The 25,103-nt window shown below is 37.4% G+C and overlaps 3 protein-coding genes across 4 annotated transcripts in view; 1 reads left to right on the top strand and 2 right to left on the bottom strand.

The window, feature by feature from the left end:
* The window catches only part of zdhhc8b (zinc finger DHHC-type palmitoyltransferase 8b), a 136,187-nt gene extending 128,490 nt beyond the window's left edge, over positions 1 to 7,697 (bottom strand). The window contains exon 1 of the mRNA XM_056263906.1: positions 7,327 to 7,697. Coding sequence (XP_056119881.1) covers positions 7,327 to 7,430 — 104 coding nt within the window. The 5' untranslated portion in view covers positions 7,431 to 7,697. The remainder of the gene's footprint in view (positions 1 to 7,326) is intronic.
* Positions 7,698 to 9,671: 1,974 nt separating this feature from the next.
* On the top strand, positions 9,672 to 18,629 carry ascc2 (activating signal cointegrator 1 complex subunit 2). 2 transcript variants are annotated; one of them, XM_056263904.1, is made up of 19 exons: positions 9,672 to 9,733; positions 10,367 to 10,492; positions 10,620 to 10,778; positions 10,937 to 11,110; positions 11,708 to 11,837; positions 11,963 to 12,030; positions 12,120 to 12,233; positions 12,341 to 12,453; positions 12,597 to 12,668; positions 12,854 to 12,958; positions 13,058 to 13,126; positions 13,858 to 13,932; positions 15,027 to 15,252; positions 15,366 to 15,562; positions 15,970 to 16,089; positions 16,383 to 16,619; positions 16,988 to 17,066; positions 17,303 to 17,397; positions 17,574 to 18,629. In XM_056263904.1, the coding sequence occupies exons 2-19, from the start codon at positions 10,406 to 10,408 to the stop codon at positions 17,743 to 17,745; spliced, it is 2,292 nt and encodes a 763-aa protein (XP_056119879.1). In that variant the 5' UTR covers positions 9,672 to 9,733; positions 10,367 to 10,405; the 3' UTR covers positions 17,746 to 18,629. The 2 variants fall into 2 exon arrangements, with proteins under 2 accessions (XP_056119879.1, XP_056119880.1); XM_056263905.1 differs by having other exon boundaries at positions 9,702 to 9,733; positions 10,396 to 10,492.
* A 1,746-nt stretch (positions 18,630 to 20,375) lies between these two features.
* rnf215 (ring finger protein 215) lies at positions 20,376 to 24,879 on the bottom strand. The gene is made up of 10 exons (XM_056263903.1): positions 24,519 to 24,879; positions 23,394 to 23,543; positions 23,239 to 23,310; positions 23,061 to 23,146; positions 22,915 to 22,969; positions 22,709 to 22,813; positions 21,879 to 21,995; positions 21,065 to 21,214; positions 20,847 to 20,949; positions 20,376 to 20,739 (listed from the first exon to the last, which is right to left on the bottom strand). The coding sequence occupies exons 1-10, from the start codon at positions 24,720 to 24,722 to the stop codon at positions 20,726 to 20,728; spliced, it is 1,056 nt and encodes a 351-aa protein (XP_056119878.1). The 5' UTR covers positions 24,723 to 24,879; the 3' UTR covers positions 20,376 to 20,725.
* Positions 24,880 to 25,103: the final 224 nt, after the last annotated feature.

The following is a 25,103-nucleotide window of genomic DNA, read 5'->3' as shown; positions in this document are numbered from 1 at the left end:
TTATTCTTAAGAATGTTTTTTGAATCCGGCCCCTGTTTCCCCTAAAACAATCCCCCAAGTATGGTAGTTATATTTTTTACAGTTTTAAACACCACATTTAAAAGTAAGCAGGTGATTTTTGACATAAAAAGCTAAGAATCTGAAACAAATGTTAAAGACAACCAACTTTTATGTCGGCAAGGCACAAACTTTCATCTTTCTTATATCCCACTAAAATCCAGGTTATGATGACACACTTGGCTGCTCAGAAAACGGAAGGAGTGTTTCCTGTACTTTGCCTCTGCTGAGCATCCTGTCAAAATAAATTATATTTTACCCAAGAGTTGATTCAGAATTAAATGCAACAATGTGATAAAAAGATGAATAAGAAGAATAATAATAAGTCTCTCTACTGAAATGTCATTTTTTAAGGCAAAAACAAAAACAGTGCGAACCAGTGAAGTGATTCACAAACAAATGACAAATGAGTTCTTTTAAATGAATCATTCAAAAAAAAAAAAAAAAACTCAAATTAGTTCCTGGATTGAGTCAGTCGGACAAATCCTCCACTGAACGAACTGACTGAAACCATCAGAGCAGTTCCTGCATCAACATCTGACTCACTCATCATCATTACGTTCAGTGTCTGTCTCAAATTTAAGTTTTGTGTACCTAAGGTTAATGAAAAATCAAAAGTTCACATCTCTTTCAGTGTGCATCAATAATGCCTGTGTCGGCTAGCCACAGCGGTGGCTTCATCTGTTGTCACATATCAACCCCCTGCTGTGCTGTTTTCAGGGGAAACAGTGTCAGAAAATTCTCTTTCACTGAGAAAAGTATCAGAACACGATTCTGTTAGAGGAGCACTAGCTGTGCAATGGCAGTGGGATGCACTGATTTGTCATGCTGGATGAAGGACCATGGGCACACAGATCTCTTTTCAGCGCTACATTCTCAGACACACTCGAAAGTCATCACAGTTTACAGGTTTACTAACTGACCACCAAATTAAGTTTTTCTGTTAGAAAAAGCTTCCGTTTTTGCCTGACTCTTTGAAGTCTTTTTCAGCCTGCAAGCTATTTTTCCAATATGAACAAATGGAGTTATAACAAAATGGGCATTTCTTTATTCATTTACTGCACTGTAAATTATATAAAATGTAAATAAATTAAATAAAATGTAAGCATCATAAAAAAATGACATGGCTCTCTAAATCTGATTGGTTAATCACTGCAATCTGCGCACATTGCACTTTTTTTCATTTCACTGACCTGCGTCTTGCGTTTTCAACAGCAAAACCGCGTTCTGTGTCTTGCCAACCTTCTGACTGATAGTGCATAGGGAAGCAAAAAGGCCCATGCACATATATTCATCTATCATTCATCTCTCGACTGAGCGCTAACAGCTGCAGGTGTCAAAATGTTACGTTAGAAATTTATGGTCATGCATTGGTGTAACTGATAATATGGTATAATTGTATTTCTCGGAGGGTGGACAGACTGGTTTAAGCAACATCAAACTATACCAAATTAACACCATCAATCTTCATGAGAACCAGCTTTACTTAATGTCAACTAACCAGGGGAAACAGATTTGATCTCATTACTGTCATGTAGCCTCTAGCTAAGAATACATGAGCTATGACATCCAAAATTAGATTCGCACATCCATTCTAATGCGAGTCTCACATAGGGTGACAGTGAGTCATAGTTGTCTCTATTGTTTTAAACAGACTTGCAGGGCTCTGAACGGAACAGATATGATTTAATTGTTGTTTGGCAGTGGAAGAAAAATTAAACAAATACTTAAGACACAGATATAAAGGCTAAATAACTTCATAATCAAGAGTATTTTTTTAATAGTCATGAGAATTTAACAGCTGCCAGAGCAATTCATTCTCATTTTCATTAGTTGTAACTTACACCTGAAGAGTGGAATATATTTCCCTAATTAATTAAATGCAGTTTTTGCATTCATTACACAGATAATTCCACCATATGACGCATTAAACAGAAAATGCACAGATAACAGCAATGAAACGGTTTCAGAATAACTAACTTTTATCTTCCACAGTTTCCTCTAGGGAATGCAAAAGAAATACAAATCATTTTAAATGAACGAGACTAAGACGACAACTGTTGCCAAATCCACAAACTGCTCATGGTTATAATTAAAGTTTATGGCCTGTATTCACAGAGCTTTTATGAACAGTTACAGATCTGAGGTTAAGCCTTAACTTTCTCCATCTTTCTGTGCATATGAAGAGAAACACAACACAGATCAATAACTATTTCTGCCATCTATTTCTAATAATGAACCTTAGAGTCCTATTGAAAAATCGCATGGAATTATAGGAGCTATACTTCCGAATTCTTTCTCAGTCCCAGTCTCTTCCCGATTTTAATAAGTCATTATAACAGACTCATGGATATTCATACACACTGACAGCAGCATAGCACAGTTCAACTGAAAGCAAAAATGACCTAGATTGAAATCAAAATCGCTTATACATAACCAAGCTACTCATATGAATAATGCTGTAGATAGTAGAGAAGATGTGATGATGAAAGAGTTCTAGGGGATTTGGGGATATGGATTCTTAGTTATATTTGAATGCAATCCTTCTGAGAGACAAGAAGGAAAAAGGCAACAATGTCTAATCTTTCAATGAAAAATTTAAATTGTCAATTTACTCACCCAAGCCGTTCTTTATTTAGCAGAACAAAAAAAAGAAGATATTGGAATGTGTGAGTGAGTGAGTGAGTGAGAGTAAGTGAAATGGGTGAGTGAGTGAGTGAGTGAGTGTGTGAGTGAGAGTAAGTGAAATGAGTGAGTGAGTGAGTGGAATGGAATGAGTGAATGAGTGGAATGAGTGAGTGAGTGAGTGAGTGAGTGAGTGAGTGAGTGGAATGAGTGAGTGAGTGGAATGAGTGAGTGAGTGAGTGAGTGAGTGAGTGGAATGAGTGAGTGAGTGGAATGAGTGAGTGAGTGATTGAATGAGTGGAGTGAGTGAGTGGAATGAGTGAGTGAGTGGAATGAGAGAGTGAGTGGAATGAGTGAGTGGGTGAGTGGAGTGAGTGAGTGGAATGAGTGAGTGAGTGAGTGAGTGGAATAAGTGAGTGAGTGGAATGAGTGAGTGAGTGGAATGAGTGAGTGAGTGAGTGGAATAAGTGAGTGAGTGGAATGAGTGAGTGAGTGGAATGAGTGAGTGAGTGAGTGGAATGAGTGAGTGAGTGCGTGGAATGAGTGAGTGAGTGAGTGAGTGAGTGGAATGAGTGAGTGAGTGAGTGAGTGATTGAGTGGAATGAGTGAGTGAGTGAGTGAGTGAGTGAGTGAGTGAGTGGAATGAGTGAGTGAGTGAGTGAGTGGAATGAGTGAGTGAGTGAGTGAGTGAGTGGAATGAGTAAGTGAGTGAGTGAGTGAGTGAGTGGAATGAGTGAGTGAGTGAGTGAGTGAGTGAGTGGAATGAGTGAGTGAGTGAGTGAGTGAGTGGAATGAGTGAGTGAGTGAGTGAGTGAGTGAGTGAGTGGAATGAGTGAGTGAGTGGAATGAGTGAGTGAGTGAGTGGAATGAGTGAGTGAGTGGAATGAGTGAGTGAGTGATTGAATGAGTGGAGTGAGTGAGTGGAATGAGTGAGTGAGTGGAATGAGAGAGTGAGTGGAATGAGTGAGTGGGTGAGTGGAGTGAGTGAGTGGAATGAGTGAGTGAGTGAGTGGAATAAGTGAGTGAGTGGAATGAGTGAGTGAGTGGAATGAGTGAGTGAGTGAGTGGAATAAGTGAGTGAGTGGAATGAGTGAGTGAGTGGAATGAGTGAGTGGAATGAGTGAGTGAGTGCGTGGAATGAGTGAGTGAGTGAGTGGAATGAGTGAGTGAGTGAGTGAGTGATTGAGTGGAATGAGTGAGTGAGTGAGTGAGTGAGTGAGTGAGTGAGTGAGTGGAATGAGTGAGCGAGTGAGTGAGTGAGTGAGTGGAATGAGTGAGTGAGTGAGTGAGTGAGTGAGTGAGTGAGTGAGTGGAATGAGTGAGTGAGTGAGTGAGTGAGTGAGTGAGTGAGTGAGTGAGTGAGTGAGTGAGTGAGTGAGTGAGTGAGTGAGTGGAATGAGTGAGTGAGTGAGTGAGTGAGTGAGTGAGTGAGTGAGTGGAATGAGTGAGTGAGTGAGTGAGTGAGTGAGTGAGTGAGTGAGTGGAATGAGTGAGTGAGTGAGTGAGTGAGTGAGTGAGTGAGTGAGTGAGTGAGTGAGTGAGTGAGTGAGTGAGTGGGTGAGTGGAATGAGTGAGTGAGTGGAATGACTGAGTGAGTGAAACGAGTGAGTAAGTGAGTGAGTGAGTGACTGACTGAGTGAGTGGAATGAATGAATGAGGGAGTGAGTGAGTGAGTGGAATGGAGTGAGTGAGTAGTGAATGGAATGAATGAATGAATAAAAAAACATATTCTGAAGAATGTCAGGGTCTAAACAATAGACACTACTGACTTTCATGTCCCAAAAAAAAAAAAAAAACCCTGATACATTTGGTGTCAAACCTTCTCTGTGACTGTGGAGAATATCTTCATCTCTACTCCTAAACCCACCTTCGTCATTCCCTTTCTGTTTTGCTTATCACTCCGTCTCTCTGCAGGTTCTGAATGGCACACTAATAATCGCCGCTGTTCTCCTCTGTTTGAGTCTCCGACCTGACAGTTTAATTATCAACAGAATTATGAGCAATTCATCAGCCAAATATTGTTCTCTTGCTAAACAAAAGCAGTGTCTATGTATGTTATCACAGCTGAAGTCCTCCTCTCATTCACATTTGACATTTTCTAAACATTATAACACTGAATTTACAAGAGTCTTGTGTAAGTATGTGTGTGCACATACTTACACAGGGTGAAAGTATTTATCATGAAATCTAACAGAAGAGCATTACAATATTACAGGCCCATTAACGAGAAAGCACGGCAGGGAACGAAGATTAATATAAATGGAGATGAGCCCTTCATTAAAGGCCTTAAATTTAAACTATAGCCCATTATGTCACCATAATGTTTAGAAATACTACAGACCACAGGACATCTGCACACAGACCGCTTCTAATCCAATCTTTCCCCCATAAGGGAATAAGGGAAAGAGGTTAGACACAAATTAAAAGGGGGTCACTATCTGACATCTCACACTGATATGCTTTCTTTTCATTGGTTGGAAGGAGAAACTGCTATATTGAAGCCATTAAAAAAAGTTTAAAATCTATTTCCCCCCCCCAAAGATCAATAAACATGCACCAGAAGAAAATTATTATAAAGCAAGACTAAATGTCTCAGAAAGTGGTCAAGCCACTTTAAGAACACCTCGAATGGATAAATGATAATTGGGAAGATCGCAAGGTCTACGTCGTAGTCTCCTCACTCCACACCACTGCTCTCGACATAAATGCAGTGATGTAGTGAGGACATATGGGAAAACCAACTGAGAACAACCTTGTTAAGATGTGTGTACATGCCGACAACACCCAGATCCCCCATTACTTCTCACATTCAAGAGAAAGTCATCACACAGCCTTTGTTGCCTTGAAGGTCAATCAACTGTTCTCTAGTGAGCAGTCAGTGAACAAGTGTGGCCTTAGGTGACATTAGCTTTAATGCGGCACCTGAGTGCTGTTTTAAATACCAGATGACACTGAGGTTTTGAGGTCTGAGGGTGGACACTACCTTTTACCTTCTCAATAGCTAGCTACCAGTCTGTTTCCTATTATTTGCATATGGAATTTTGCATGTAAAGGTCTAACCCAATTTCCAAAACAGCATATTAATCCAGAGTATCAAAGAGCAACGGGACGAGATCATCCATCTGCTCAGGCCTCATGCTCCAAAACCAGTACACAACTTTATAGTTTTTATAAAAGTTTAAGGGTGGGACAATTTGAGCAGTAAAATATAAATGTAACTTATTTTAGACATCACATATAGTGGAATTATTCTAGTCCTACAAGTGACTACAGTCATCTCCAAAATCAAATTCAGCTGGGTAGTTGGCATGAAATACTTCTGGGATGGCCTGCAGACCTGCAGTCCCTTCTACAATGTTTTGCTAAATCCTTTATGATTATTATGCAAAGCAGGGCAAGGCAAACTTATTTATATAGCACATTTCAAACACAATAGCCTAGTAATTCAAAGTGCTTTGCATAAAAATGAATTAAAATCATCTTAAAAGAATAACAGCAGATGCATAATAAATAAAAATAAAATCGCATTATAAATAAAAATAACAATATAGCAGAGAGTAACAGTAGAGAATAAAAATTATTACTAAATTTGGGGCGTCCCTATCTGAATGGAAGAGTCTGAGAGTTTCGGTTTGTGGTTTTACACTAGTAGCAACAACGGCTTTCCTGGTGTCTCTTCACCCCTAAACACTTATACACAGTCTGCCTTTGCATTGTACTTTTAAAAAATCCTTCTTGTCACATCACAGTACTATTCAAAATAAGATAGCTTAGACAAAAAGGTGTTTAAAATGTAAAAAAAAAAAGCTAAGTGATCTACTGACCTAAACCATGATATAAAATAAATGATGACAGTCTAATCTGCAGGATGCTTATTCTACAAAATACACCAAAAGCAAATGATTATATGCCTGCACGATGATCAAATTAAAACGGTGTACTCTGAACTGTAATCTGAATGAGAATAACTGTAATCTGAGTCTAATGTTGATTCTTCAAACAACTGCTCAAAGCCTGTCACAATCTGCTCTATCACACTCTGCTTGATGAATGATTCAATGAAGCAACTTCCTGGCCATCAATACACTTACAAAGATCACTTTATGCTGATCTTTTGTAATGACTTTAGCCTTGCGTTGTAAGAGAAAGCTTTTGAAGCAAAGATCAATGCACTCATTTAAGCATAGCAATATCTACAAACATATTTTTCCGTGATGTTACAATGAGACTACGTGGATGTCAAAACCTATCACGACGAAAGCACACCCCCCTTACACTACATTTAGAAATCATTGCAATGAATGAACAAGAACAAAAATGTCCACTAAAACAGGCAGTATGTAGCAGATCAGCTCAGTCTCTAACTTAGTATCAATTTTATAGCACACATTTTAAGACAAGACTGTTTTGCTGAACTAATTTCACATGTGAAATCTCAACAGAAATGACCGATATCATCTAGCATTTTAAGACCCCCCCAAAATGCACACTTCTAAATGCTAAATTAAGAAATCAGAGAAATACTTTAGGTCTACAGTCAAACCACACAGGCCTTGTGGTCATTTAACTGTCATAAAACTTATTCCAGTGAACCAGCGTTCAACGAAATACCCCGTGGGTGGGAAAAAATCCTCGCAAACTTACGTGAAAACGAAGAATAAAGTAGTGGATCCCACCAGAAGAGTGGCGGCAGTGGACACCGGGATGTATTTGGTGGGTTTAAATCTTTTTCCAACGCTGTTGGGCATTCTGTAAATCCCACATTCCTCGTTTATTTGATCCCTATCGTCAGATGCACGCAAACACAAACACAAATCCTGCACCGTTCAGCGCGAGCCGGCTAAACGCTTATTCGCTCCGTCACATACACCGTTAAATCGTGCCTAGAATACGCGATCGGGAATACGAGCCTGAAAATCCCACCCAGCTCAATTCAGCCCACTGCTGAGGTCACTGCAATGCTTGAGGTGGAGCCTCCGCTACGCAAATAGAGGAGGCGACCGACACACGCGCGCTCCATCAGTTGGGCCTTTACGCGTCGTTCTTGAGGATTGTATAAGCAGCGTAGACAGAGACTTGGGCTTTTGCTAATGATGGAGAAATCACACACTGGGTGGAGTTGACACACGCCAGTTCGAAAGGGAAATCATCCATATGAAGCCCTTGTTGTTTAAAATCATCTTAATGAAACATCAAAATATGGCAGTTAGCCTACATTTTAAAATATTGAGTTTGGATATAGAGCAGTGCCCACTGCAAAAACGGACTTTCAATGTGTTCATTGTGATCGAGTTTGTGGTTCCCGTCTGACCTCTGGTGGCAGATTTGAAGAATGATCCTTTTGCCCGTCTTGAATGTGTATCTTACTTGGGTGCTGCAAAAAGTCACAATGTTACTAACAGAAGCAGAGCAATATGATTGTACACTATTACTGTTTTCTTATGATTTTTACATCTTTATCTTGTCTTTTCTCATTATTTTTTATTCAATGAGTGTTGTCACTACTTTCTATTACTATGCATTTGATCATGGTTCAGCCAAAAAATTCAACAAACGTTCACATTGCATAATGAAAATAAATAAATGAACGTAACGCAATATGTACCATAAAACTTATGCAGTGAACAGCTTATGGACACTGCTCAGCGTTTCACGAATAGCTAAAAATATTAAGAGCGCCAGGCTAATAGTGTACAATCATTGCTCTTCTTGTAACTTTAGCCTACAGCTATAATCATTGTGCAGCCAAAACACTGGACAAATAACAACATTCACATTAAATAATTAAATATATAAAATAATAAATAACTCAAATAATTTGTATATGTGACAGTCTGGAAGCCTTGCAGCTCAGGTCACCTGCCCACTGAACAAATATTTTTAGCATGTATCTTTAAAAACCTTTTCTAAAGTTATTTGATATGTTAACTTAAGTATTATAAAGTGAAAACCAATGTCAATATTTTTTGTCGATGTACCTTTCATACTGATAAGAAAGTGCTCGAGCAGCCTTATATCTGTCAAAAAATAAATAAATTAATATTCAAAGTTTTCTTCATCATTCAACTGTGTAGCAAATGTATTCATTGTCTGAACTGAAGTATGTATAGTAGTTCTCTTTCATGCCAATAAAATGACTAAAGTGGAAAAAAAACCGAGGCAGAAATGGGGACGAGAAAGAGACCCAGTCTGCTCAATACTGTAAGTTATGAATTAGTAAGACACACTGGGGGAAAAGCTGTCTTCAATGACAAGCAAAGATTGAACTTAATTTCATCCATCAGTTAAGTAGGCCTAAGTGCAATGTAAATGAACGGTATCTGTTGAGAAACGGATGAATGGAAAAACATTCATGAATTGTAAAAAAAGAAAAATGAATAAATAAAAAACATTATTATCTATTATATATATATTATCTATTGTTATATCTGTCTGTCTGTGTTCCGACCCCATTCAGACTCTTAGTCAACCCAGGGACCATAAAGAGCTAGATTATTTTGGGAACACAATGGCCTAGTTTAACAAACAGGGCTTAGATTAAGACAGGATTAGGCCTTAGTTCAATTAGGATATTTAAGTAGCTTTTATAAACATGCCTTAGACAAAAAAAAAAACAACAACAACAACAACAAAAAAAAACATTATTGGTCTGCATCTTGAGACAAAACAATGGCAGTGACATATTTTACGAAATGTCAGTGCAAGTTACTTTCAGTTTAAACAGCTCAAACATGCATTTTAGTCTGAGACTTAATTTATACTACAAATATATTAATTTATACTTAACTAAAACTTTAATTTAGAACATTAACTAATATTAGCCAACACCATACATTATTTAACAGATAGGAATACATTTAGATTTGAATTAATAAAATTGTCATGAAAATATAGGTTCTATGGACGTCGCTCTACGGCGTTTCAAGAACAGGTTTTATTTTTAAAGACTTTTATTTTGGAATCTCTTCAGCACGAGTAGAGTAGACCGGATATCCACGCTGATGCCTTGAGCTGGAGCTGGAAAACATCTGTTGAAAGATTCAGTCAAGAGGTGACATTTCTATCACTTGGTTTTAATTTTTTTAAATTATTTTCATACTGTGCTGTTTATATGAACGAAGCTAATTGTTATTTAAACGCAAGTAATCTAACTTTTTTCTTAGTTTCGCTCTCATTTGTGGTTATCTGGCTCATTTCTAGTAACACACAGTCAACAAAAAGTGTGCCGGTTTTATTAATGTCTGTCTTTTACTAAAATAATTTGTAGCTAATGAAAACTGCTGTTGTTTGATCGTGTTGTCTTTAGTAAAGATACCGAGCTCACTAACACGGCAGCATTAGCCAGCTCGCTAATACTATAGCCAGCCAGTCATCTCATAGTTAAAGCTATGTCTAAAATAAAATGACAAAAACTAAAATGAAATGTTACTGTTCTTTTGACAATCTATAAAGTGGCAAAATATGTTTATGGTGTTGGATCTTTGACACATTAGCCTGTCAACCATCTATAGACAGTAAACCAGTCAATCAAAACAATAACAACCCTAAATTCTTAGGCTAGATGATTAAGGCCTATGTGCATAAACCAGCACTAATAATCTTTTAAACCACCATTTAAAGCCAAATCATTTACAGTTCAGATAAAGTAAACGAGTTCTTGTATTTGTACTGTATGTTTTATCAGGAGGTACATCCATTGGCTATTTTCTTCAGGGCAGGTGAAATGGCCTGTGCAAAAGTGCCTTTAGATGAACTGCACGTGACTCAGCCCTTTGGACCACAAGGCAAAGAACTCACTTTACCAGCATTAGTGAGTGAATATTTCACTTTACATTTATGTCCTTCATAATTAACAAGAGTAGAGCTGTTCCACCACTATGGTCCAGTTCTTCTATGAACACTTTGAATGATGATGCCATCTGCATCTCTCCCACAAGCACCCTGATCGTAAAGAAGAGAGATGTTTCTTAACCTTTAAGCCCCCACCTGAGGATGGCACACCTGCATTGGTGGAGGAGTTCCTGGAACATGCTCAGTTCATCTCAGAGGATCTGGAGTGGCTGCTGGCTTTACCCCACGACAAGTTTTGGTGTCAGGTTGGAATGTCTAAAATACAAGTTGTACAAATCAAAATGTTAGTAATGAAGGTTTTGGTACAACCCAATAGAAAATATAATATTGTTGTTTTTGGATACTTACATTATTTAGCTAGGCAGCTGTCATAGTGTTTCTTTTTTATTCTTTCTCACTTTAGGTGGTATTTGATGAGTCATTACAGAGGTGCTTGGACTCTTATTTGAGGCACGCTCCCCGCAGTTTGGACCCGTCTGGTATCTCGTCCAGTCCAGCTGTAGCCGACATGCAGAGGAACGTTCATCGCTCTGTGTTCATGGTCTTCCTCAGGATGGCTACGCACAAAGAGTCTAAGGTGAACATGAACTGCTTTATTACATAAATAATATAGTTAGTTGTGCAATATAATTTAATCGTTGTACTGTGTGGTTTTGGACAGGCAATAAGTCCTAGATACATAAAAATAAAACTGTAATGTGAAATTGTTTTCTACTATATATTTTAAAGTGCAATTCATTCCTGCGGTGGTAAAGCTGAATTTTCAGCATCATTACTCCAGTCTTCAGGATCATAATTATGATCCTTCAAAAATCATTCTAATATGCTGATTTGGTTCTCAAGAAATGTTTCTTCTTATTATTATTATTATTATAAATGGTAAAATCGGTTGTGCTGCTTAATATTTTTGTGGAAACAGTAAAACATTTTTTTGATGGATTCTTTGTTGAATAGAAAGTTCAAAAGAACAGCATTTATTTTATTTATTTTTTTGTAACATTATAAAAGTCTTTTACTTTCAATGAAAATAAAACATCTTACTGACCCCAAACTTCTGAACTGTAATGTGTGCTGGTGGTTTTGTATTAAATTACATTCAATTAATATGATGGCAATATATTTGGCATTCAGTGGGATTCAAAATTGAAAATATTTTTTTTATTTTCCTCCTCAGGAGAACTTCATTACCCCTGCAGTGTTTGCAGAGATTATTTACAACAACTACTTATTTGACATTCCCAAAATTCTGGATCTGTGTGTGCTGTTTGGGAAAGGAAATTCCCAACTGGTACATAAAATGATCGGTACTTGTAATCTTATAGTACATATTTGTAATTAGAAAAATGCATGAACTCACCTGATTTTTTTTTACCACTCATACTTGTTTCAATATGTAAAACTAAAATTTCCCAATTTCCCCCTTTTCCAGAGAACATTTTTACTCAGCAGCCCAGTTATTATGGAGACCTAGATGAGACTATACCTTCAATCATCCAGGTATCTCATGTGACACAATAAACATTTCTAAATGCTTTGATTTGTCATGGTTTGCTGAACTTCCTAAAATGTGTGCATGTATATTCTAGGTATTTGACTCAATATTACAGAAGTGTGGTATTCAGTCAGAGGACACAGGAGCCGGTCAACCCCTCAAACTGAATGCAAACAGATGTCTAACTGCCATGACCATGTCAGAGGAGGTAACCAAAACACATCTTTCTTAAACGTTTTCACAAATACTGACTACCTTTAATTCAAAGAAATAAAATGCTTATATTTAAATATGTATTATGTTTATGTCTCATAGGAGCTTGTAGACTTGGTGTTGTACATGTGTGATACCTGCACTACTGTTCACTCTTTCCTGGACATCTTCCCCGAGGCTTGTTCTACCTTCAAACAACACAACTTTCTTAACAGGTGTCACAAATACATCCACATAATGACTCTATATATTAGTGTACTACTATATATAACTATAATTAGAGTTATATACAGTGTCCTCAAAGGCAGAAATTCATTCCTGATATTACTGATACAAAAATAATAATCTCTCAATGTAGATTATCGTCATTCTATGAGATGGTAGTTCCAGACCTGGAAAAGGCAGTGAAGAAGAGGAATTTAAATAAAAGGTTTGAATGGCAAACTTGACTGATGTGTTCTCTTACACACCTAAACACTCTTTTGTGAACTCTTGTGTATCTTATACTGTAACTCTGCTCTTGCCTCAGCTGCTGACATGGCATTAAAATCTGTACTACTACTACTCTTTTGTGAATTTGTAAAGATACGTTAAATAAGTTGCATTCTGTCTCAGTTTACAGGAGAACATGTGGAGACAAGTATCTCATTCCAGAAAGAAAATGGTGGAGATTGCTCACCTGCTGCTCCAACACTCATGTTTACAGCCCATTCTGGAGGGGTGAGGGAAAAAATATATGCTTTAAAACCTCATTAGATTAGGCAAACACAAGAATGAATACCAAATATCCTTGATCCTAAACGCCAATCATTTTCACAGCTCTGAAAACGTGGCATCCTTTGTAGAAGATCTCCTACAGAACTTCACAGCTTTCCTTCAAGAGAAAAGGTAAATTATGCAGAAGTCTCTCACCAAGTGTATGGTTTAGGGGTGTAACGGTTCAAATTATTCACGGTTCGGTTTGTATCACAGTTTAAGGGTCACGGTTTCGGTACGGTTCGGTATGTGCTATGTAGGGGGAAAAAATGACTACTGTCAAATAAATAAAAAAGAGCAAATAATCCAACTACAAGCAACAGCACAAATAAATACAATAGAGCAAAGACACAAATACAACAAACAGTGCTTTTTAGTTTCATTTGGTAGATTTAACTAGTTTTCAGGTACAGAAATTGAACAAAGTAATCAAATGTAAAATAACATTGCATATTTGACTGTATAAATTAAATATGAATCCTCATTAAAGTTACAAAAGCTATTCAATCAATCTGAGTGATTTCTTTGTCTTTTGTTGGTTGATTAACACTAAAACACAGACAGCAGGGATATTAGGCTGCTGTCACGTTAAGACAGTGCACAGATCCAATACACTGATACTGTACACATGCATTGTCTTACTCGACTGTTTGTTCACTGAACTGTCTGTTTTATTTGTTGTTAATTTCAACAAACCATATTATATATGCGTCGTCAGATTTGAGATTAACCACGGTGCAAGTGGGTGGAGAATGGTACGGTTCGATTTTCTTTCTGAGAACTGTTACACCCCCTATTGCTATCACAGCCGACAACTAAATTCAATTGCATTCTCATTGCACTGTTTGTCTCTTATCTCTCAGATTTCTGGCAGATTATGATGAACAGTTCCCTATAGTGGATGACATCAGTCTCCTTCAGCAGGCCTTCCCTCTTTTGTATCCTTTACTATGGTCACTGTATAGAACACTGTATGCTGATTTTGAAAGTAACAAAAGGGGAAGCATTCTGGCATCTTTCAGGCTTTTGCTTAAAGGGATACTCCACTTTTTTTGGAAATAGGCTCATTTTACAACTCCCCCAGAGTTAAACTGTTGAGTTTTACCGTTTTTGAATACATTCAGCCGATCTCCGGTTCTGGCGGTACCACTTTTAGCATAGCTGCCGTACCATGAGAGCAGCAGGCGTAATGATATGACGCAGCGCCTGAAAATAGTTCCGATGTGTTGACGGAAGGTGGCCTATTTTCAGGCGCTGCGTCATATCATTACGCCTGCTGCTCTCATGGTACGGGAGTGAAGTTTCTTGATTATTACGCAGGAATGAGAGTATAGTTCCTAGCCATATCAGCCTAGAAAATCGCAACTTTACATTTTCCGTCGGTCTTAGTGCACGATGTAACTACAGAAGAGTCAAGTTTTAAATAGGAAAAATATCGAAACTCTTTGGTGATTTTTGTTTGAGAACTGCTAATGGTCTTGTCCACTTCAATGATGTATGCTAAGCTATGCTAAAAGTGGTACCGCCAGAACCGGAGATCGGCTGAATGGATTCAAAAACGGTAAAACTCAACAGTTTAACTCTGGGGGAGTTGTAAAATGAGCCTATTTCCAAAAAAAGTGGAGTATCCCTTTAAGAGAAGACGACCTCAATGATTCCAGAAATAACCTGTCCCAATTTCTAATTGTTTTCCTACACCCTTGATATATATTGATGCACTGATACCATAGCTAGTCTCATTTCCTCCAATACTTACCATGTATATACAATGTTCACTTCATTAACGTTGCCATGCAAAGAAACCCTGGCAGCAGAAGCAGATTGTTAAATGTCAGAGATCAATTCAGTTCTAGTTTAGCCTGTTGTGCAAGTAAAGAGAGAACCACAAAGCACATTCTGCCTGACTTGCCTTTAAAATCTTGTCTTTACTTTTTTCTGTCACAGAGAATCAGAATAATACATCTTTCCCTACTTTCCCTAAAACTCCTTTGCTATTGGATTTTCTGCTATTCTCCTTGATCTTCCCACTCAGAGACGACACCAGGACATCTTACCTGTTGCAGGGTGTAGAGTCAGCCTGGGAGTTTGTGGGCAAAAAGAGAAGCTTCCCCTCTGCAATCTCATCAGCCAATCACAGTGCAGGAGCCAAGAACAAGACCGGCAGAGATTTAGAAGCTTCCCAGCAGGAAGGAGCGGGAGTCAGAGAGGAGTTGAGAGGAGCGGAAGCTATGACTGACACTCCCCGTAAGGGTGACAACGTGAGTTCATTAGCTGCTAAAAAAAATTCTACAACATTGTTGAAAATACATTTTTAGCACCCACTGGTGAAATAAAAAGTATTTTTTCTATCTTTTTTTTCTGGGGCCCATAGGGGGCAGTTTGCACATTGAGTGCTGGAGAACTGGAGTCTCTGCTGACCCATATCCGAGAGCTGCTTCCAGACTTGGGAGATGGATTCATACTGGCATGTTTGGAGGAGTACGGATACAATTCGGAACTTGCCATAAACAACATCCTGGAAGATAAACTGTCACCTTCTCTTGACAAACTGGACAGGGCAATGGCCAGGTAAAGTCCAACTGAAGTGTTTTGCATACAAAGTAATGGTAACACTTACACTAAGGTCCCATTAGTTAATCCATTAACTAACAATGAGCAATGCATTTGTTGCAGTATTAATTCATCTTTGTTAACATTAGCTAATAAAAAAACAACTGTTCATTGTTGATTCATATTAGCTTAGGTCCATTAAATAATTGATAACTTGTGATTTTAGTAATAAATGTTTAGTAAATATTAGTAAATGTTGAAATTAGGATTAACTAAGCTCAATAAAAAGTGTTTTTCATTGTCAGTTCATGTTGACTAATGTAGTTAACTAATGTAACATTATTGTAAGGGGTTACCCAAGGATTTATCGTTCAACTCGGGTCCACTTCATTGTTACTTATTGGCTCTGTAATGTTGCCCTGTAGGCCTGTGAAGAAGGAGCTTCCCTTAGTTTTGAGCACGAGATCTAATGTGTTTAACGATGACGAGTTTGACGTGTTCAACCGTGACCGATTGGACATGAGTCGCATATGGAAAGGCCGGAGGTAGGTTCTGTGAGCCCATGTTAAAATTCTGAAACGGTTCTTCCCAATTAAAGAAACATTATCCCATTCTTCCCTGCAGTACCTTACTCAGTGATTTTTTTTTAAAAATCCTGTTCAGTCAAACTATTCACTGAATATTTATGAAAATCCAGTTGGTCAATAGAAAATAGTCTTTGACAAGTACAGTGTAAACTGACATCAGAGTAGGCATAAAGTGAACTTATGAAATATTCAGCTCAAGCTGTAAAAGCTGGTTTGTGTCAGCTAGAAATTAAAATCTCTGCGTATTTCAGACAGGGGGAGAGTGTACGTGCCACACTCGATGATAAGCAGCACATAGAAGAGCAGAGAGAGAGATATCAAGCCTACCAGACAGTGGTGGATGAGATTCCCATATCGAATGAGCCCTCTGGAGACCGTGATAATGCTTTCGGCTTGGATGATTATGACGACGAATATGACGACACGTATGATATCAACCAAATAGGAGCAAATGATCTGGATGAAGAAGATGAACTGTTGAACCGCAGGTATGAGCTGTGACCAGTGTACAAAATAACAATTCTTTTCCCCTTCCTGCTTGCATTTACCATTGTAGATATTGAGAGGAATGCATCCCCCTTCAATGTTTTCAAACACAAAAACTCTTGAGTATAGTTATTATTAGTCATATTGATATATAATCAAAAACATGTTGGCCAAATTGTGCAGCCCTACAAACAACTCAGCAAACCTGTAGCTTTTTTTCTTTATTTTTTTTAAACAGTTTATATTGCACTATATATATATAGGCCTATATAGTTACCAGAATTTTTTTTCCCCCAAATTGTGCAGCCCAAATTTATATTGGAATTTTTTCATTTACATTTAAGTTAACATCTATGTATTCACCCTTTAGGCCGTTTACTATCCCACAAGTTCTAAGAACAGTCAAAAAGGCTCAGATGGAAGAAGACGAGGGGGAAGAAGAGGACACGGTTTGAATGAATCACTTTCTCTCATTAAATATAAATTTATATTCATTGTCTTTAAATTCTCCTTTACACAAGTGTTTTGATGTGTGTGATAGTGATAGATCATATGGTGCTTTCGATACTTGACTTTTTTCTTTTTTCTCTTTTCCTGTTAATAGGAAGTAGACTGATTAGTCATACATTAAAATTCCAGGCTCTCACATAATGCACATATACATTTATATATTCATTTTGATCAGAATGACGCTGTGAAGAAGGATTACTTCGTCCAGGACCCAGCAGTCCTCAGAGAGAGAGCCGAGGCCAGGAGAGCTGCTATGCAAAGCAGGAAAGGGTAAGTTTGACAACGGACTGTTTTACTTTTGCTAACTTACAGCGACGGAGATATGAGCTGTGTGTCAAAGCAATAGTTACACTGCACATTTGTAATGGTTATTATCTAACTAACCTACAAAACATGGATCAGTCAGTCATTAATTCGATTTTATTTTATTTGGTTTTTCCTAATAGCTACAGACCGCCACCGGCAAGTCATGTTGTAGGTGGTCCAAGGGGACGGGGACAGGCGCAGGAGACCGTTTTGGACCGTCGTAGAAAGGAGGCGAACAAGAGCAGAGGAGCCAATCACAGTCGCAGAACGATGGCTGACAGGAAGAGGAACAAGGGCATGATCCCTTCTTAAGACTTTTGAATCAAGAACAGAACATTACACAGTTCTTGGAGAACTGAAAAAGCAGAATGAAGTACCTAAGGTTAATTGTAGCTCTTGTAGGCACATGGAGATGACACTCTGGTCTATTACATAGGCCTATTATTTCTTTCAGATTGAAAATTAGTTCTTGATGAGTGTATTTTCTGAAGTATAAACCAATATAAAAACAGGATGATTTGGAGTTTGAAGTGCTTAGTAAAATGCGCAGGGATGTGTGTCTGTAAAGGGATCAAGATAGTCATATTTTATGTTTTTGATAGTGAGAGTCAACACTATGACAAGAAAACAGAGTGTTGTAAGGCAAAGGAGCCATTTCTTTTGCCCTGTAACACACGAGTTTATTGAACAGAGGAGAGGTACAAACAGTTATTGCACTGTTAAGTAAAATTCAACAAATAAATAAAGGAACATCAGGTTCGAGAATGTTGCATCTAAAATAAATTGCTACAAAAGACGCAGTACATTACACTATTAAAGCAAAAATGGAGCTCAAAAGATCCTGTTCCAGTTCTCTAAAGGTTCAGAAAGCGATTAAGACTTGACATAAGAGCAGTCCTTTGAGAAACCTTCCCACTTGAGGTTGTACGGACTGGCTTGCAAAGTCCGATTTCCAACTCATTAATCATACTGTGCCAAAGGCTGTGAGCATTCGTCATTCTGGAAGAGTGATGTCCTTTTTCTTACATAGACTTTGAACAGGCAATGTTCTCTTGCCATGTAGAGCAGCATATTTCTACTTGCTAAGATAAATTCAAAGCATTTTGTAACAGAAAGCAAAGCATATTTAAGAATGCTTTTGAAATAAAACGTAAACCATAGGAAGATAAAACATGAATAAATACTGTTCTTATTAAGACTGTCTCTTTGTTGTTCCTCTTGTGTAAGTGGTTTTTTTAATGTTATGGTAATTGTTTACCTGTCTAGCAGACGCCCTCCTGAGATAGTGTGATTAGCTGGGATGGGGAAAATTCCTCAGATTTGGCATAAGTATAGATTGTGATTGAATGATTGGCTGCCTTGAGATTCCTTATTCCTATGTCCTATCTTTAAGTACATTTACATGCGCAGATATAATTGAACTACAGTGGGTTTTTTGCACAGTCGAGCTACAGTATTCATCTGTCTGTCCAAGTATACGTGACACAATGCATACTCGAATATTAAAAGGATTAAGTACACGTCTTTCGAGGGATGCGCAAACTTTCAGAGCCAACTGTAGTCTGATTTACATGTAAACATGCTGAATGAAGCTGAGCTATAATTGCCTTTTTATTAGAAGATTGTTTTAATGTTTTTGAAAGAAGTTTATTTTATTTACCAAGGCTGAATTTATTTGATCAAAAATACAAAACCATGATATTGTAAAAAAAATTATTACAATATTGAAAAAAAGATTTATATTTTAATATAAAAGATTTATATATATATATATATATATATATATATACACACACACATATATATATATATATATATTTATTCCTATAATGGCAAGAATTACTTTAGTCATCTGTGTCGCATGATCCTTCAGAAATCAATGTTGAAACCAGTTTTGCTGCTAAATATTTTTCAGAAAACATTCTTTTTTTTTAAGGATTCTCTGATGAATTGAAAGTTGAAAAGATTTATCTTTTGGAACATTATAAATGTTTTACTGTCACTTTTGATCAATATAATGCATCTTTGCTGAATAAAAGTATTGATTTCTTTCAACAACAACAAAAAAACCTTTTGAAAGGTAATGTAGGTTTGTTAGTCTAGCAAAAACCTGACTGGCATTTCAGTCAGACTAAAGTATTTACATAACATTTAAAAAGACAATTTGAAACTCTAAAACGGAACTTCTAAAATGCATGTAAATGTACTTAATAGTCCCTTATAAATCATCTTTAAAAGGGAGACTAAAATAGTGAAAGTCGCTCTGTGCCGCAAGAAGGCACAGGGCATCCTTGCAGCTCTTTGTATGGAATACAGATACTCCTTTCATGTATCTTTCATTTTACTGGGTAGTTTAGAGTAACAGAATTGATTAACATGCCCCATTTCCACTGAATTGGTGCTGGTGCTGGAGCTGGAGCTGGAGCTGGAGCTGGGGGTTTAGCCGTCAAAGCCAAACAATGGCACTACAATGGTACTACATTATGGAGCCCCATACTTGACATGCATTGGGGAAAAAAACAAGATTTCATGGCCATGTATTAAGTATTCATTCCCACAACAATTTTTTCCCCCTTGGTTTAGGTAATTATTAGGCAAATAATGAAATGTTGTAAATCGTAGCCACGTTATACAGATTTATTCCCTCATTTTAGTTTAAATCATGGCCACAATTTAACTAAAACATGAAAAGGAATGAATAAAATGTGGCCGCAATATCTTTTTTTTTCTGCATGTAATGTATGGGCCTCCAACCTGCATTATATCTCTGCTTAACAGAAACATTTTACATGGTCTCAAAAGGCCAAGACCACAACATCTAGTTTAGGACCATATTCAGAAATGCAAGAACTGCATCTTTTTTTATGGGTGGAACAGGACCATCCCTGGTATCATGTCATATGATTCCTCAATTTGAAGAGATCTGAATCATTACTTTTGTCTTTTGCTGTGCACATGACTTCACAATCTGTGTATCTGTAAACTGCTGAGTCGGTTCAACAAATGTAACTTGAGTACTCAACTGTGCGCAAAAGAACTGATCCCGTGTACAAGAACCTACCTTCAAGGAACTTCTCAAGTAGTCCGACCAAAGATCAGGAACTAGTCCTGACTCTTGGGGTCTCTTGAAAGAACTCAAGGTATATAGTCTTTGGAAAGGTCAAAGATCATTACCATGGAGGAATCCTGACCTTACAGTACAGAGGAGGGATTTAGTTGCCATGAAAAGCCTGAATCAGAAGAGTCAATCCAATTCCACTATTTCCTAGTCCAGAATCCATCCTGGTCCAGTTCAATAAAAATTACCTGGGAGTAAGAGAATGAGAACAGGAAGAGTTCAGATTCAGATCAAACACAGTTTGCATGGAGCAAAAATAGATATAAATAGATGAGCAAGTAATTGTTTTTCTCACCAAAAACGCTACGCTTGCAGAGAGGGCATGTCTGCTGGAGGAGTAGCCAGGGATCCACACAATCTCTGTGGAACTCATGGAGGCATGGTAACACCCTCAAACACTAAAACACACCCAATTAGAGCAGTGATCAAATTTCTGATAGACTGTCTCTCTTTATAAAGGAATAATAACTCTACCGAGCAAAAGCATAAGAATGAATGTAGAATATCTGTCACCTGGTTGTTGTTGTATTGCTCCAGACAAACTGCACAACTGTCCGTCTCCACCGGCTGAGTTTGTGTTTGGTCACACCTCACTTTGGGCTGCCGGTATGTCCTCGTCTTCATTGCAGATAATCTCTTTAAAATGTCTTGCTTCATGTTTGACTGTAAGACAAACAGTATAGTTTATTATTATTATAACCTATATACAGTGTATAGACTACTGTTCAAAAGTTTGGGGTTGATTTTGGTAAGATTTTTTTTAATGATTTCAAAAGAAATCTCTTATGCTCACCAAGGCTGCATTCATTTGATTGAAATATTATTACAATTTAAAATAACTTAATATCATTTTAATATTTTATGTAAGTGTGATGGCAAACCTGAATCATCTAAATCATTCTAATATGCTGATTTGGTGCTCAAGAAACATTTCTTATTATTATCAATGTTGAAAACAATTGTGGTGCTAATCATATTTTGTGGAAACGATAATAAAAAAATGTCAGGGTTCTTTGATAAATGGACCGGGTTTTTTTTCGAAATCTATTGTAACACTGCTTCATCTTAACAGTTAGTAACATTAGGCTCGGACAAGGCTTAGATTAAGCCAGGCTTAGGCCTTCAATTAAGACATTTAAGTAGCTTTTATAAACATGGCTTAAAAACCATTATTAGAGTCAGTGCAAGTTACTTTCAGTTAAGACAGCTCAAACATGCATTTTAGTCTAGGACTAGGCTTAAGCGTTGTCTGTGAAACCAAGCATTTAGGTTTTAAATCAAAATCTTTCTAATTTCAGAATGAATCTGTCACAAAAACAGCGTTTACCTCTAAATCATCATTAAACTGGTTGTCCTGGTACTGCCAGCGTGCTTGAACTATGACCCCTGTGGAGAGGACAAGGGCCACCAGAACGACAGTGTTCCAAAGCTGCTGGAGATATTTCTGGGCAGATGGACAAAAAGAAAGATAAAAGAAGAGAATTGCTCCTTGCTGATCAATAAAGGTGACATTTAATATTGAGAAACATTAGATGAGTATATACATGACAGTGCTGAAACCTTTTGAGCTGTAAGTAGAGCTGCACGATTGGATAAATTGAGAATCACAATTTTTTTTGCTGTTGTTTAAAATAGAAATCACGATTCAAAATAGAACTAAACAAAATAGCATGTAATTTACTAGAGGTTCTGACATAATGTTACTTGCAGCAGTCTATTTAAAAATGTTTAATTGATTTGAATCAATGACAAATACATTTTTGACAATCATTTCTTGCCCTTTATTGGCGTAACAGAGTAATTAATACAATCTTTATTTGACGCGTCAAGTTACTTTCAAAGGGTAATTTATCCGAACTATAAACTTTTATCCCAGTACTTCTGTGATAATTTTGAAATTATAATTTTTGAAGCTGTTTCGAACCTATACATGACAACTGCTCTCTCTGGGTCAGCAGCAGCACTAAAGCAGATTTGAATGCTTGCTGTGATCTTACTTGTCAAAGATAGATGTAGCAGAATCGTTGTAATTTAGGAATAAGATTGCATGGGTGTATGAATTAAAATCACGATCTTTTAACGATTAATTATGCAGCTCTAGCTGTAAAGCTATGACAGTACCCTGGATGATATGAGTTGTCTTCATAACGCTCATACCTGGACCTGAGAGTTGGTCTCTCCAGTGCAGATGACCCCCTGCCATTCCCCGTACAACCCTCCTCTTGAACGGCCACAGCTGGACCACAGGGTCAAGGTGGCCCCCTTTGACACCGCATATAGAAATATCACACGCCTACACTAATAATAACCATAACAAGCATGAAACTATGCTGCACGGGAGCTTATTATCAGTCAAATCTTACCAGGCTATCCTGTAGAAAAGTCTTATAAGTGATTTTGGCTGTTGCATGAAGGCCCCTAATTAAAAATAATAACAAAAAAAGACATTTCTAAATCCAGTATATTGTTTATTCCGAAGAATACAGATAATTGAATGACTGAAGATTACCTGAGGAGTGCTCCAATGAGCTTAGTGACATTTTCTGATGTCTGAATGACAATGATTGGCTTTGAGAGGACCTGAGAGAGATCCATCTGTAGAAGAACAGTTTTTTTTTTTCATACTTATTTAATAACCATTATCCCATAAAATAAAAGTTTATGGAACAGAACAGCAAAGCCCTCACCTCTCTGACGGTATTCTGGTTTAAAGCCAGTATGATCAAAGCAGACGCACCAAAAACAAGAGCACGCTTCATCTATAGAGGAGAGAGCTGTCAGTTTGATCAGTTTGATCACCTTGTCATCATGCTTCAGTCCTCACAATGACAGTTTTGAATACCTTATTGACCACAGAGGCAGCAAATGACTCCTGGTTGCTGTTGCTGGAAACTGTGCCTTCCTCCATCTGGACAGGAACCACTCCAATCCACGGGTTCTGATCCTTCCCATCACTGCTTTCACCGTTGCTTTCAAGAGCTTCATCTTTTATCTGCATAGACAAAAGGAAGCATGTCACTGATGTTTCAGACAATGGACAAAGCATGTCCCACAATCTTTACTTATCATTAGTTTAAAACAAACAAACAACATCTACACTTTAATAAAAAAAATCAATCGAAGATGATGATCACTAGAATGTTCGGTAACGCTTCCTTTTACAGTACAGTACATACGTGTACTTACAGTGTACTTACCTAGAGAGTACTGGCTAATATAAGGTAAGTACATGGGTTAGGGGTAGGTTTAGGGGTAGGTTCAGGGTTAGTACCTAGTTATTACCCAGTAATTATAATTACTATAATAAGTACATAGTAAGGAAATTATATATAATTTAAAGCAGTTGTGCTTATATTTTCCCAATTTATTTATTCATAGAAATGAATGCTAATATTGTCAATATTTAACATAATATTAATAAAACTTACATATTCAGATTATATAAAAAATGTTTTCTATTTGTCATTTTAAAGGTTTTTTCTTTAACACTTTAAGGATATACTGACACCATATTGGTTATATTGGTATGCTTAATTTATGTATTATTATTATACGTATTAATATATCAATGTGCTGACCTGACACAGCAGGAGAGAAAAGTGTTAAATTGCAAATTCAATAAATAATGCATGTTCTATTTTAAAGACAGAAAGCAAGAAACCCACATTCAAAACAGTGAAATTAAATTAAATTGTATTGTATGCAATTTTAGCAGTTTAGCCAAATACAAAACAGTTTTGTATTTTCTCAATTAAACAAAATTCTATTTTCTCAATTATGTAATTTATAGAACTTGATGCTATATTGCCATTTTTTTTGTAATATCTAATATAATATTTGACATATCATTTTTATATCACAGTGCTGACCCAACAACACATGAGAAAAGTGTTACACAGCCATGGCAAGAAACACATTCAGAAAGAATAGTGAAAATAATTTCCAATATCAAGCACTGATAACTCACTAATATGAGGTCTCCTTTAAGCTCATGTTTCTTTTTGCTGTGGTTTTCCATGGGATCGTTCTCCAGAGTCCCCTTGACCACCTCACCCTGAAAAACATCCTGATGCTCTTCCAGAAACACCTCTACAAATGCTACCTGTTCGCTGGAAACTAGCGGACAAAGCCACAACGAGCACAGCACAGAAAGACAAGCGAATGCGCCCATGGCTCCCTGTCAGTTGATGTTATATGTCATAGTAAGTCATAGACTGAAAGTTAGAGCCATACTGACAGGACAGGCTCCGTTCTGTCACCTCCTCCTGATGTAAACAATTTGAGTGGAGTTCTTCTTCTACGGTTCCCTTTTTCCTGCCTGCCCTTGTGAAAGAGAAACTAGCTAGAACGGTATCTGTTGGTGGTAAATGTATTAAGTTCGCGAGGGGCGCTGTGTGGTCCAATCATTTATCATGACCATGATCATGACGCATAAAGCTCCGCCTACCTCGTATTCCCATGATTTGTAACCGCATTCTTTGTATTCGATTTCTGTGGTTCATATCTTCGCCTCAGCCGTTATGAAAAGATGTGTGCTCGCCACCCAGTGGTA

The sequence above is a fragment of the Rhinichthys klamathensis genome, unplaced genomic scaffold (assembly GCF_029890125.1).
Source record: "Rhinichthys klamathensis goyatoka isolate OS25496 unplaced genomic scaffold, OSU_Roscu_1.1 h1tg000210l_1, whole genome shotgun sequence".
NCBI lineage: Eukaryota > Metazoa > Chordata > Actinopteri > Cypriniformes > Leuciscidae > Rhinichthys > Rhinichthys klamathensis.
This window is presented reverse-complemented; position numbering and strand designations above follow the sequence as displayed.